At 40.2% G+C, this 14492-nt stretch overlaps 1 protein-coding gene across 1 annotated transcript in view; it reads left to right on the forward strand.

The window, feature by feature from the left end:
• BMP6 (bone morphogenetic protein 6) overlaps positions 1-14492 on the forward strand; it is a 235251-nt gene that overhangs the window by 200114 nt on the left and 20645 nt on the right. The window contains exons 3-4 of the mRNA XM_036742182.1: positions 2874-3022; positions 4034-4231. Of these exons, the coding sequence (XP_036598077.1) occupies positions 2874-3022; positions 4034-4231 (347 nt within the window). The remainder of the gene's footprint in view (positions 1-2873; positions 3023-4033; positions 4232-14492) is intronic.

A 14492-nucleotide genomic window follows, 5' to 3' on the forward strand; every position in this document is an offset into this window, starting at 1 on the left:
CTTTTTGGAGCTCTTTGGCCATTTGAGTAAGTCAATTTTTTAAGGTGTTATTTTCTTCAGTATTTTTTTGGGTTTCCTTTAGCAAGTTGTTGACTTATTTTTCATGATTTTCTTGCATCACTCTCATTTCTCTTCCCAATTTTTCCTTTACTTCTCTTACTTGCTTTTCTAAATCCTTTTTGAGCTCTTCCATGGCCTGAGACCAATTTGTATTTTTCTTGGAGGCTTTTGATGTAGGCTCTTTAACTTTGTTGACTTCTTCAGGTTGTATGTTTTGGTCTTCTTTGTCAACAAAGAAAGATTCCAAAGTCTGAGTCTGAATCTGAGTCCATTTCCGCTGCCTGGCCATGTTCCCATCCAACTACTTGACCCTTGAGCTGTTCATCGGGGTATGACTGCTTGTAGAGTATAGAGTACTTTGGCGCAAGCTTGAGGGGCTGCACTGTAGTTTTCAGAGCTATTTCTACACAGCAAGCTCTGCCACAGCAGTGCTCCTCCTCCCCCAAGAACTACCAACCAGGATCACGAATTAGATCTAAGCAGGCTCTGCACTCCTGTTCTGATCTGCCACTTAATTTCTCCCACCAGGTGGGCCTGAGGCCAGAAGCAACTGCAGCTGTAGTTCTGTAAGCAGCCTCAGAGCTGCACCACCTCCACTGCCTCCAGGGCAGTGGCCTACCACGAACTCCTTTCACTACATCCCCGCAGTTTTTCCCACTAACCTTCTCTGTTGTCTTTGTTGTTTGTGGGTTGAGAAGTCTGGTAACTGCCACAGCTCACTGATTCAGGGCACTATGGCCTGTTCTGCCCAGCTCCCAGTCTGGTTGGTCCCGGCGCAGCCCACGCTGGGCTCTGCTCCACTCCACTCCCAGAGCAGTGTGATAGACCTTACCCAGCGACCATCCAGGCTGTCCTGGGCTGGAGCCCTGCTTCCCTCTGTTATTTCATGGGTTCTGCAGTTCTAGAATTTGTTCAGAGCCATTTTTTTCATATTTGGGGGGTCCTGGGGGAGAGCTTTAGGCAAGTCCCTGCTTTCCAGCCACCATTTTGGCTCTGCCCCCCAAGGGGATCTTCTTGAGGGAGACCTTTGCAGTAAGTGCCTTCTGGGCAGCTCCCTTCTTAGGAGACCCATTCTGGACTGCCTTCTGGAGCTTCTTTACCTCATTCTTGATAATTCTGTTTCTCATTTTCTTAGCCTTCATGACTTTATAATGGTCAAAATCTGTCATCTTAGCTTTCCTCTCTCTGGCTTCGATCTTCTTGGCCCATCTTGTGGCTTTCCATGTTGTGCTGATCTTTTCTTTCTCCCAAGCAGCCCAGACATTCTTCTGATGAGCACTGTGTGGGAACTTGAGCACGACGTCTGTAAGTTGCATACATTTAAATGGCATGGCCCTCCTCCTCACACCACTGCATGGGCCATCAACCAAAGCCCTGTTCTGATCAATAATATCCACAATAGCCACCAGCTTGCCAGCGTGTGGGCCCAGAGGAAATGTAGGCCACTCAGCCAATTTCCACATGGTGCTTGAATACCATGTTGGCAGCGCCGAACAAGAAGCACTTGTAAGGATTTTGAAAGACCAATGACTCAGCTCTGTCTATTGTTGTGAATTGGCTCTTGTAACGATCTATCTATCTTTCTATCTGTATGTCTATCTATCTATCTACATATGTACATATATGTATATATGTTTGTGTGTGACACACACACACACACACACACACACTATTGAATTTAAGCAAGCTTCTATTCCTGCAAGGTAGCAATTATTTTAGTAAAATATTTACAGTGCCAGTATAAATGTGCCCATTATGCATTAATTTTAAGCTTTATAATAAAAAGCTCTTGTCCTTAGAAATATAGAGATCCATCAGATGAATTTCTGCTAACCCACTTCCCTTGGTCTTTGTGCCAATGGCCACAGGGACTTTGAGTTAAAATTCTGTGTAGCTTAGAAACACTTGGAATATTACCAATCTTCTGACACCACTCTAACATGGTCTCATGGATAGCAAGCAAAAACATCCCATTTCAAGAGTTACTGAGTCCTCTTTCAAAATATTTTTGACAATTTATGGATTTTTATATTTGTTGACTGCTGAAGAAATGTTTCCTATGTAGCACAAGGAAAGGGGTAAGTTCCAAGAAATTGTTAGCAGGATTGGAATCCAGAAACTCAGCATGCTAAGTGAGTCCTGGCCATGGCTGTATTTGGATAAACCTCAAGATATCCTAAGCCCAGACCAAAAATCATGTTGTCTTTATAAAAAGGTGTCTGACTCAAACATTATTTTAGGCCATTGAAAGGCTTTTAATAAAATCAAAGAATCACTGATTATCCAGGAATTAGATAGGGTTCCTCCCTCCTACACACCCTATAGGTCATAAGAGTTTTTCAGTTCCTATTAAACAAAGGCAATAAAAGCTTTAGGGCACATTCTACACTAATCCTGGATTCTATCTTTCTTTCTTTCTTTTTTTTTTTTTAGTTTTAATTTTCATTAGCCACATTACAAAGGAAGCAATGACATCATAACTTTAGGTGGAGTACAATGACCCACTTAAGTACAGGAAAAATGAAATTCTTTAGAGTAGAACTATATCGACTGCTGTGATCTAGGGGTGTGGGAAGGGATAAGGATGGTAGGGAAACAAGACCAAACTAACTTGGGATGCTAAGTGTAACCATTGTGACTCATATTTCCGATAGTTTATTAAATCCATTTAAAGCTATATTTTTTGAGCTTCCCCAAATCATTTTCAGTTATTGGAACTAATTTTGGTGTCTTCTATTCTGACAGCAATAAAGCAAGGAATAGAATCCACTCAAGATATACCATGGAACTTAACTGGCTTCTATTTCTTTCAGAGATTCTGACCTGTTTTTGCTGGATACCAGAGTAGTATGGGCCTCAGAAGAAGGATGGTTAGAATTTGATATCACTGCTACCAGTAATCTGTGGGTGATGACTCCACAGCATAACATGGGACTCCAGCTGAGTGTGGTGACCAGAGATGGTAGGTTGTAGCACAGCATTTATTAAACACTGGACATGAAGTCTTTGACACTCTCATTTACAGGGGTTGGTTGTAATAGTATTGTTTTCAGTCAATAATCAGGGTTGTTGTTCCCACATGATCTCATTTTATAAAATTCCTCCTTCTTCAGATATTATAGAGAGATCAGATTACATTCACCAAGCAGGCTGGGCAAGTTTCTGAGAGTGGCTTGGGCAAGACAACTTTGAAAGCAGAAGCAGGGGAGAAAAGAATAGGAGAGTGGAGGAGGTACAGGAAGCAGACAGGAATAGAAATTTGATTTCTGGACCTCCAAGCAAAATTGTATTGGGGTATGATGGAGATACCAATTCTCCCTCCCAAAAATAATCTCAATATGCCATCTGGGATGACTTCTCCCCCATCTCTAAATCTCCATAGGCACTTAAGCATTACCAGGGCTTTGTAGTAAGTAGCTATACCTTCTGGGCAGGACAGGATATTAAAAAGAAAGAAGATGGCGTGATTGGTCAGAGAATATTTTTTTTTAATTCATAGGATTATGTATATCAGTACTACAAAGAGTCTTAGGAGCCATCTGGTCCAACCCCTTAACTTTACAGATGAGAAAACTGAGGCTCAGAGAGTGACAAACCCTACCACTGATTCATACTATCTGTGTGATTTACCCACAGTGACACAGATATTGTGTATCAGTGGTAGTGTTTGAACCTAGATAGTCCTGATTTCAAGGCTATCATTCTATCTACTATGCCACTACCACTATTCACTTTGACTAAAGAAATGTTAGAAGTTAAATTGTTTCATTTGTTGCAACCACCCATCCACTTGTGAATTAGTATTGTTCCTTTCCCCCAAAACACCTTCCCCTGAATATCCCACTTTTGTGGAGCCTGAGAAGCAAAGCAGGATAAAGGGCAGAGGGAGGAAGGGGAGAAAATTGTATAACTGTAAGAATAATCTTACTCAGAGGAATAAGGAGAAAATGTGTTTGTTTTTCTTACTTTAAAGGTCTCAGTGTCAACCCAAGAGCTGCTGGTCTGGTGGGCAGAGACGGCCCTTATGACAAACAACCCTTTATGGTAGCATTCTTCAAAGTGAGTGAAGTTCACGTCCGCACCACAAGATCAGCAACTAATCGACGCAGGCAACAGAGTAGAAATCGCTCCACACAGTCGCAGGATGTCTCCAGGGTTTCCAGTGCCACTGGTAGGTTTGGATGGTAACTCTTTCTCTCAAGAGTCCAGGTTGGCTTTCTGATCTTAGCTTTTCTGTGTTAGTGTGATATATTTAACTATTAAGATATTTCAATGCTGAGAAGCTTCCATAAATAATGGGAAAAGATTTTATACACTGATTATAGCTGATAGAGTTTATTGTCATGAATCTAGTCAATAGATTCTAGTAACAAGGATTTTTTACCTTTTTGTATCTTGAACACCTTTGACAGGCTGGTGAAGCCTGTAGACTTCTCAGAATGTTTTTAAATGCATAAAATAAAATATATAGTATTACAAAGAAAATAAATTTTATTGAAATACACTTATCAAAATATACAGGGTGTTCCTAAAGTCTGAACACATAGGCAAAAATGCATATTTTCAAGAAATGAAATGATTGACATTTTCAACAATATTTTATTTAATTAGAATATTAACAAATAACACCTTCAACTTCAAATAACATCATATGATTTCATATTCATATTCCAAGAGTGAATGTGCTAAAATTGATGGCAATGTGGAGTTATTGAGTTACTGCATCAAGTTCACTTGAATCTTGCAAAGAGCATCAACCTTTGCATCACAAATGATGGAAATCATATTGAAGTTCTGATTCTATGATGCTATGATTCCTTTAATCTCTAATAGTCTATGAGGTATTGGTCTTCCCCTCAAAGTTATAGGGATATCCCTGAGGGGTTAGAGCATCTTTTAATTTTTTAAAGTCTTTTGATTTCACATACCCTAAGTTTCCCCCTGTATATGTATTTAAAGAAAGGAAGAAAAATTTTAAAAAATCAATCAGTAGATATAAAAAAATGTGACGAAATATGTACTATTCCATGTCCCCTCCCTCCCCTCTCCTCCATGCACATGGCAAAGTAGTAGAGACAAGCATATCCTTTTACCTCTTCTTTGGGGTGAAGTTTGTCCTTTATAATTTTTTTACGTTCATTTTCAATTGTTTCATGGTTATTGTTCTTTCTATTCACATTGTTATCATCAATGCGTATGTTGCTTTCTTGGCGTTGCTTATTTTACTTTTCATCGGTTAATGTAAAACCGTTTCTATATACTCAGCAAATTTGTCATCTTACAGCACAGTAACATTCCATTGCATTCATGTACTACCATTTGTTTAGCCATTCTTCAACTGACAGGCATCTACATTGTTTTCATTTTTCTTCTACCACAAAGTGCTGCTATAAGTATTTTTTTAATATGTAACTTTTCTTTTTATCAACAACTTCTGTGAGGTATATAGCTAGTACTGGAATCTCTGGGTTAAAGGGTATTTTCATTTTAGCTACTTTATTTGCATAATTCCAAATTGCTTTTCAAAACAGTGGTATAAATTCACAGCCCCACTAATAATGCATTGATTTGCCTATCTTTCTAATACCATCAGCTGAAGTCTCCATTCCAATGTGTTCATACCAGTATCAATCTCTGGTTGTAGTTAGTATAACCCTTATTCCATCGCTTAGCTGCCCAGAGTCATTTAACAATGAACATCAATGAGATTTTACAAGTGGATATTTACTGAGAAGATACAGCAAGAACAAAAGTACGAAATACCTGCCCTTTATCACTCACCCCAACAACTTTACTTCCAATTATGGCACAGTTGAAGGACAAAGTCACTCTAGAAGATGGCACGTCACCTGCTGGGTCCAATTCATGGCTGGCCTTGGTGTCACAGGTCACTCCCTGGGGATGTGATGGCAGCCAACTCTGGCATGGATTCCCAACTATGGCCCTCTGGCAGCTCTCTCAACATTTTGAAGCTCACAAGTTCTCAGCCTAGTCTGTTCCATCACCCTGAGGCAGAATAAAATAGACACAACAGAGACAGAAACAACAATAGAGCCTTGTACTCATGGCTTCATTAGAACTCTCCCCACCTGGAGATTTATATGAGTTCTCTCCTCCTCACCTGAATGTAGCCAGGGAGGAAAGAGAATCTCACTTTGTCCACTTAGTGCCTTTTGAAGGCATACCTAGGCTTGTCTCAGCAGCCAATCCAAACTCTGTTTCTTCAACACACGGTTGGGGAAAGGAAACAGTTACAGAATACCTAAGCGTTCTGTGAAGTGGAGAGCAAACTTCCCTCTTTGCCACCCTGCCCACATGTCACCTCCCTGCTTCCAATTCCATGTCATCAGGTGCTTCTAGAAGGAGACTCGCCATCGTTGGCCAGCCTCCCGTCACACTTGTGCTCTCTAGAGTAGGATTGCCCCATGTCATTAATTTTCACTGAAGATTGTTTTGCTGAATAACTTCCTGTAGTTAAATAGCGTAGGAATGAGGGATGAAGATGAAGAGAGGAGATTTTTCTCCCCTCTTGTTTGTACCCTCTTCCTTGGGAGCAAATGAGATACTGCATTAGCACTCCCAGGTTTTTCACGCTCTGTTAGTTGTTTCTTTTGTTATTTTTAATGGATACTTCAGTGACCTGAAAGAGTCCATTCAACTTCTCAAGGTTTCCCATTTCCTTTGGGAGAAGCTTCTTTGCTGGTAGGGTCTGGCTTAATTCGTAGTTTGTGTTTACCAGTACCTTAACTCTGGGGCTTGAGGATCTGCAGACTGATGGGACATAACATTGTGCTTGTTGTTATCCTGGCATCCTTTGGAAGTGTTGCACAGCATGGGTGTTCCTGTGTTTGACACTGGAACAGCTAGGGTTGGGGTAAGAGAGAGGGGAACTGTTTTCCCTTTTTCCTGCAGCAGAAATCTGTTGAATTTGGTTAATAATGTTGGTGCTTTCTACTAGGGAATGGATCTTTTCTAGTCTCCTTTAATGCTAGCACTTTTCCTCTGTTGATTGTTTCCAATTTAACATGTGTTTATCCTGTTTGCACATGGTTGTTTGCATGTCGTCTCCCCCTTTAAACCATGAGTTCCTTGAGATCAGGGACTGTCTTTTGTGTTTCTTTGTATTCCTAGTGCACAGTGCCTGGCACATAGTAGGCATTTAATAAATGCTTGTATTTGTCCTTCATTCTTGAAGATGACTATGATATCAGGGAGAAGATGACATCATTTGCAGTTGACTTTGATTTGAGTGAGGGAGGACTGTGCAAGGTCACCAGCTTCACTTTCTCCTCCAGAGCCATCTGGATCCAGTGGCCTGATATTCATCAGGATGACTGGAGATGACCCAGGATGCAATGGGAGACCCTGACCCTTTTAGACTAAGGCCTTGTCACATACTCACTTAGAATGAGGTAATGCCCATTCAGTGAATAGGCCTCTTATGAGTCAAGGTATGTCCCCTTTAATTAGAAAAAAAGAAAAAAAAGTCAAGCTGGGAGGGGAAGACCCTCAGGGTTACTATTTGACTGTTGGTATCTATTAGGAATTGAATAGCTGTTTAACTTGGGTTCATTCAAATGAATTTTGGGCAGCTTTGTTGCTGACTAGAGGGATGCCCAGAGACTGAAACAACCACTGACATGTTTACCTTTTTTTAGATAAAAATTTTACTTGCTTCATTTCCCTCCCAACCTTCCCAACCCCTCACCCTAATTTTTCATTGTGAAAATATGCTGTCCTTGGTACTTTCATTTTCATTTTTAAAAACTCCTCTAGATTCTATTAAATTGGATGAATTTCTAAATTGAACATGAATATTATATTTTTATTTATTAATAGTGAAATACAAGTATTGGTATTATTTCCTTGACTCCTCTCCGAACCTTTTATTTCTTGAATTTTCCTTTTTATAACACTTAAGCAAAAGTGTCTTTATCAAGAGCCTTTGAAACAGCTAAAGTTTGCAAAGGGTTTCTGTTGTCAATCCACTTTCTCTAAAAATACCCTTTTCCTAAATGCTAGGGGCCCCCCTTAAATCACAGAGGTGCTTGGATGATAGCAGCCATGTATCCACAGACCAAGGTTTCATCCAGGAAGTGACACAATATAGAATTTTCTTCCACATTTTTCTTGTCTCCCAATCCCACAATAGGCCTATAGAATCATAATATTTCAAGGTGAATGGGATCTTAGGGATTATCTAGCCCAACTTTCTTATTTTACAGATGAGGAAAAAGAGCCCCAAAGAAGTGAGGTGGTTTGCCAGTGGTCATCTATGTTAGCAGCATAGTTTTAGCAGCATAGTTGAGATTGGAACATAGGCCCTCTCAAAGTATGCCTCTGTAGAGCCAATTTTATTTGAAGACTCATGATTTAGAGCTAGAGGGCCACCTTAGAAGTCATCTATTTCAGCTTCTCATTTTGTAGAGGATGAAAATCAGAGCCAGAGAGATGAAATTATTTGCCCAGGATCACACAAGTAGAAAGTATGGAGCCAGAATTTGAACCTCGGTCCTCCAACTCAGGGAATAAGTGTCAGTCCCTGGACTGAATTTCAAGCAACATTTTTTTTCTTTCTGAAAACCTTTCAAAAGACATGATGTAGAGATTATTTTGTCTCTGCTGCCCCCTTCTTTTACAGTGTGCTCCTCCTGAATGAGCATATCTTTGCCCAAACAACAACCAGAAGAAACCCACCAGAGATTGTTCTGCATCTGGGTAAAGAAGTTACCGTAATTCATCACACTGGCTGTCATCGGGCTAGAACATGACAGTGAAATATGTGGCTATTTTTGGAACATAACTGTTTATGCTTGAGACTGCAGCGCTCACTCACAACAATAGAAAGGCCAAGAATCCTCCTCCCACTTCTGTTGTAACATCTGTACTTTGCTTTCAAGCTAGGCTTTCGAAAAACAAATGTACAGGATGATGAGTTTGGATGAAAGTCTCCCCGGATGATTTTCCACTTGCTCTAGCTTCTTTGCAGCTGTCTGTTCTGAATGAATGATGGTCTTTGGCTAGTGCTGAACTTCTCTAGTGGTCTTGGATATCATCTGGACAGTATTGTTTTCACACACGGTTTCTTAGCCTCAATCCAACCCATGCTGCGTAGTGCATCAGGGATTCTAGGGAATCTAGCAATTCCATAGACCTCGATGATGGTCACCAATCTACTGTGTTCTCTGAAACTAGTTTCATTGCTGCCTTCACTTCATAGCTCCCTTCTTCCTTGTTTCAGTCTCAGTTTCTTCATTTATAAAAGGAGGGGGTAGGGCTAGGTAATCACTATAGTGTCTTCTGACTCTAAATCCTTTGATTTCTTTATGTTGTCATTCTCTTTTTGTCATCTCAGATACTGGGTTTTCCTCTGGAATATCTGCAGTCTGTTAAAATAGTTAGCAAGAATCATGCTGGGGCAGGGAATGTAGAGTTCATCTTCAGGATAGAAGGCATTTGGGGAAGAGTTTAATGTGCTTTCAGTATGGTGAGTCTCTGACATCAGAGTCTCTACCCCACCAAAAGGATACAATACAATGATGCTGAAGAATATTTGATTTTTTTCCTAGATAGCTTAGTAATTTTTTCTTTTTCTTTTTCCTTCCTTCCTTCCTTCTTTCCTTCCTTCCTTCCTTCCTTCCTTTCTTTCTTCCTTCCTTTCTCTCTCTCTCTCTCTTTTTTCTTTTTTTTTTAACCAATTAACATGAAAGCTGTTGCTGCCATACAGCACAATAACTTATTCATTTGGCAGCAAGGTCCACAGTGAGAAATGGCTGCCTCTCCTCTAAACTGTAGGGATAGGTTAAAATCTATTCCTTTGTTATATGCTAATAAAAGAAATCCCTTTGCTTTCCCAATAATCCAGATAAACAAGTAACTAAAAGGATGAGCAATGGAATTATTGGCCTAGTATTGCTTGTCCCATACAATTTCTTTACAGAAAATAACAATTACTTCTTAAATTAGGACTCAGGACAAGAGGACATGCTGCTAGCACAATGATGGCATTCAGGACCTTGATCTTCTTTTGGCCAGCATTAAAAAAATAGTTGGTGATGACTCTGAAGTCATTTGCCCTAGAATCCAAGGAGAGCCCATCTACACTCTTTGTCTGTCTCTATGTCTCCAGCTCTCTAGATCTATCTTTCTCTGTCTCTATCAGTTAGCTTTTCAGTTTCTGAACAGCATTCCCCCTAGTTCCACAATTATTCCCATGGTTTGTTATCTAGCTCAGAGATCTGATAGATAGGTTGATGAACTTTGGAAAAGGGGATGTTGAGAGTTTCTAGGTCCTGGTCTTTCAAAGCTATATTCTTTGGGGTTCTTAAACAACTACATGGTATGGTGGATAGCGTGTTGGACTTGGGATCAGGGAAGTCTGAGTGTGAATTCTGCCTCAAACAGATGTTAGCTTGGGAGCCTGAAAAAGTCCTTTAGCCTCTGTTAGCCTCTGTTTCCTTATCTGAAAAATGGGGATAATAATAGCACCCATTTCACAGGATTGCTGCAAGGATCCAGTAAGTTGACATCTGTGCCATGCTTTGCAAACCTTAAAACCCCATTTAAGTGTTAGATGTTATTATCCTTTGTTTTGTTATTTAAAGTGGAAAGATGTGGAGCAACCTAAAACTTTGTTTGAACAAAACTTATAAAAAGTCTAGTTTTCAAGGGCTTTTTATTCTAAAATCAACTTTCCTTTTCATAGTTATGGAGAACAAGGATCACATGGATTATTTAAAAACAGATTATCCCAAATTCACATTTGTTACAACTTTAATCTCTTTCCCTAAATAGATTCACAAGTTTTAATTCTTATTCCTTCTCTGATAAGCTTCTAATGGCTGATAGTTAGTGAAAGCCAAAAGGCAAGCAACATAAGGAATGAGTAGGAATTACAAGGGCGTGGGTAAACTTCTAAATGGAAAATAAATCCTTGAAATTATTTATATAGTACTGGGGATGAAGGAGTAAGAAATATAAAAAAATGTAATAGAATCTTTAGTTGATTAGAGACCTTCAGGATATTTTGAACATTATTGTAATACACTGTGTTTTTATATTTAAGAAAGTGGCTGAGAAGAGATAGACGTTGTCCCTAATTTTAATGGAGCTTATGAGATCTAGAGATCATGGAGGAAGAACTTCAATTTGCCTCATACCAACCATCTAGATTGTTGTAAACTAAACCCAGAATCTGAGAACCAAACTGTTCCCTGGCTCTCCACCCCCAGTACCCCTTTTGAGATGACTGAAAGCAGAAATCAGAATCCTGGAATGGTAATTTTGCCTCCTGCATTGTAGTGACACAGTGAGTTGGGGAGCCTCCAGCTTGTCCTTCAATAGCTGTATTGATTCTGTAAGGCTAACAGGAGCCAGAAACTTATTCTGGATTGGAGTCAGCAGATAAGGCTTGAAGATATGGAGGGAGCAGCTATGTGAAACAAGAAAGAAGGTGCCATTTCAACACAGTCACTTTTTGTGTCCCTGCCCAGGCTACACATTGGGGTTGGGAGGAGAGGAGGTAGAGGGGGAAAGGGATAGGAAATGAATTAAACGTTCCCTTCAAAAATAAATTTTCTTTGGGGAAAATTTGTAGCTTGAGTTCAGAGATGCTGGAAAATTCAGATTTTAAAATGCTACTCCATCCTGAACTCCTGCTGTTCTGGTATTTTTCTAACAGGGTATGTTCATGTGTAGCCTGCTGTGAGGTTGACCAGGCCTGGGCCTGTAGCCTGATCATGTGACCGGAGACCCAAGAAAAGCATCTTGAGCGACTGTGGAAGAGGAAAGGGCCCTGAGACCTGATTTCTCTCATTTGCCCTCTCTTTCCACCTGGCTGCTTGGCTTTTTCTCTGCCCTGTATCTCTTCTGCCTTTGTCCGCTTAGGTTTTTTTTCCCATGTGTTTCTCATTCCTTCTCAGTCAGTGTTGGAAAAGGGCAGTTGACAGGATGCCAGGGCCCTCTGGGAGCTGGGTTGGAATTTGATTGTTGTTCCCTAGCTCCTGGGGCTTCAGCTTCCCTGCCGGCTGTTTGGGGGATCACTGCTTCATTTGGCGATTCAGTTAACCTTCCCTGGGAGATCAGCTTGTTGGCCTTGTCATTCCCATGCCATTCAGAATGTATTTTTCTGACATTCATTTGATACAGGAGGAGAAACCTATACGAGTCAACATAGACTGGCTTTTTAATTAGAAAAAAAAGCAGAGAAGGAAATGGTGCTAAGGGCCCTAATTCCAATAATTAGAAATAAGATCATAGATATTGATCTGTAAAGGACTTCAAAGGCCATCTAATCCAACCCCCTCATTTTTACAGGGAAGAAAACAAGCTGACAGAGATGTTTTCCCTAGGTCAGGAAGACATTAATCAGAAGTAAGATTTGAACTGAAGACCTCTCTGACTTCAGAGCCAGTACTCTTTCTATTCTACCATTCTGCCTCCAATTACTGGATGATGCTCCATAGTAAAGTAGTATTCAGAGCATGAGAGGCAGCATGACATAGTAAATATAGAGCCAGCCTGGGAGTCAGAAAAACCTGGGTTCAAGTCTTGATTCTGATATATGTTAGCCATGTAGGTGGCTCAGTGAATAGAGAGCTAGGCTTGGAGTCAGAAAGACTCTTCATGAGTAATAAATCTGGCCTCAGACACTTACTGGCTGTGTGACCCTGGACAAGTCCCTCAACCTTTATTGCCTCAATTTCCCCATCTGTAAAATGAGCTGGAGAAGGAAGTGGCAAACGACTCCAGTATCTGTGCCAAGAAACAAGGTTGAATGACTGAACAACAAAAAGTTAATTAATGCTCTAAGGTTTTAAGTTATAGACATGTTGCCAATCTTTATTACTAGAGGAGCTAATATAACAGGAGTTCTTCAACAATGAAATTACGAGTCTAACCCCCCCAACCCCAAATATTCAAAGTGAAATATATAACACTCTTGCTCTCTATTTCTACTACCACCACCCTATTACAGGCCCACATTACTTTCTACCTGAAGTATTACAATAAAATCCTCACAAGTTTCCCCACTTCCAATCCATTCCACTTCCGATATAGGTATTCATTTTTTATGAATATGCGAATTCATTCTTTATACCCTTGCCAGAATAATCTCCCTCATGTATCCATCTGGTCATGACACACCTCTGCTCAAAAATTGCCAATGAATCCCTTTTGCCTAGTGAATAAAATTGACATTCCTTTGCCAAAGTCCTCCACGATATGGTTCTACCTAACCTTTCTAGAATTTTCTCATATTATGCACAGTTTATGCTCCAGGGATGCTGGATAATCATTTGACCCCCAGGCCTCTTGTGTGGCTTCCTTTACCTCCTTTTGGTTTATGTTCTTCCTTATGCCTGAGATATCCTTCCCCACCCTCCATTTTATTTATTCTTTAGTGCCCATCTCAAATGCTACCTTCTCAATCCTCCCTTTAGTAATGAGCCTCGTATAGCACTTTGGTTTTCAACTCTACCAAGCACTTATGATGTAATAGTGTGTATTATGGCTAACCACATTCGTGTCTTCTTTCCTCTCTAAACTGTAAGATCGTTGAGGACAGGGATCATGTCATATTTAAATTTTTGTCTTTCCCATTGCTTAGTACTATATTCTGCACATGAGATCCTTAATAAATGTCTGTTGAATATATTTGCAAGAAGGTGCCCCAATCAGATTTCAGCAAAGTTGAAGATCTTAAGAGCCAATGACAGAAACTTTTCCATTGTAAATAAAATATGCCTCACTTTGTAGGAGATCTTGGGCTCTGAGTAACTCAGTTGCATATGAAAAAGTCAAGAGAAGCAAGAAAATTCATCCAGGTCATGCTTCAATGCCTTTGTCCCCAGCTGCTCATTTTTCCATAAGGCTGGACAGGAATCTGGGAAATGCAGCTAAGTAGTCACCATACATTATGGTGTTCCCTCACTGAGGACACATAGTTTGGTACCAGGAAGAATTGTTAAAAAGAGAGACACCTTGTCTACCTCCCAGCTAGGAAGAGCCAGGGAAGATGCTGAGAGAGCACACACAAAGCAGATATGAGATCACCTTAGGTGGAGGGAGAGGCACTAGCAGCTAAGGGAACCAGGAAAGGCCTTGTACAAAAAGTGATGCCTGAGCTGGGTCCTTCACTTTAGGCCAGTCACTTTGGCAGCTGTATGTATGATGGATTGGAGTGGGGAAAGACTTGAGATAGGGAGACCAATTAGGAGCCTGTTATAATAACCAAGGCAAAAGGTGATGAGAGCTGAATTGGAGTAGTATCTGTGAATGGAGTGAAGGACATACATGGGAGAGACATAGAGGTAGAAATGACAATATTTGGCAGATACTGAAGATATGGGATGAGAGAAGAGTTAAAAATGGCACTAAATAGGTGATATATACCAAGATAAATCATCTTTCACAATACTCAATTTTTTTTT

Source organism: Trichosurus vulpecula, chromosome 1 (assembly GCF_011100635.1).
Source record: "Trichosurus vulpecula isolate mTriVul1 chromosome 1, mTriVul1.pri, whole genome shotgun sequence".
Lineage (NCBI taxonomy): Eukaryota > Metazoa > Chordata > Mammalia > Diprotodontia > Phalangeridae > Trichosurus > Trichosurus vulpecula.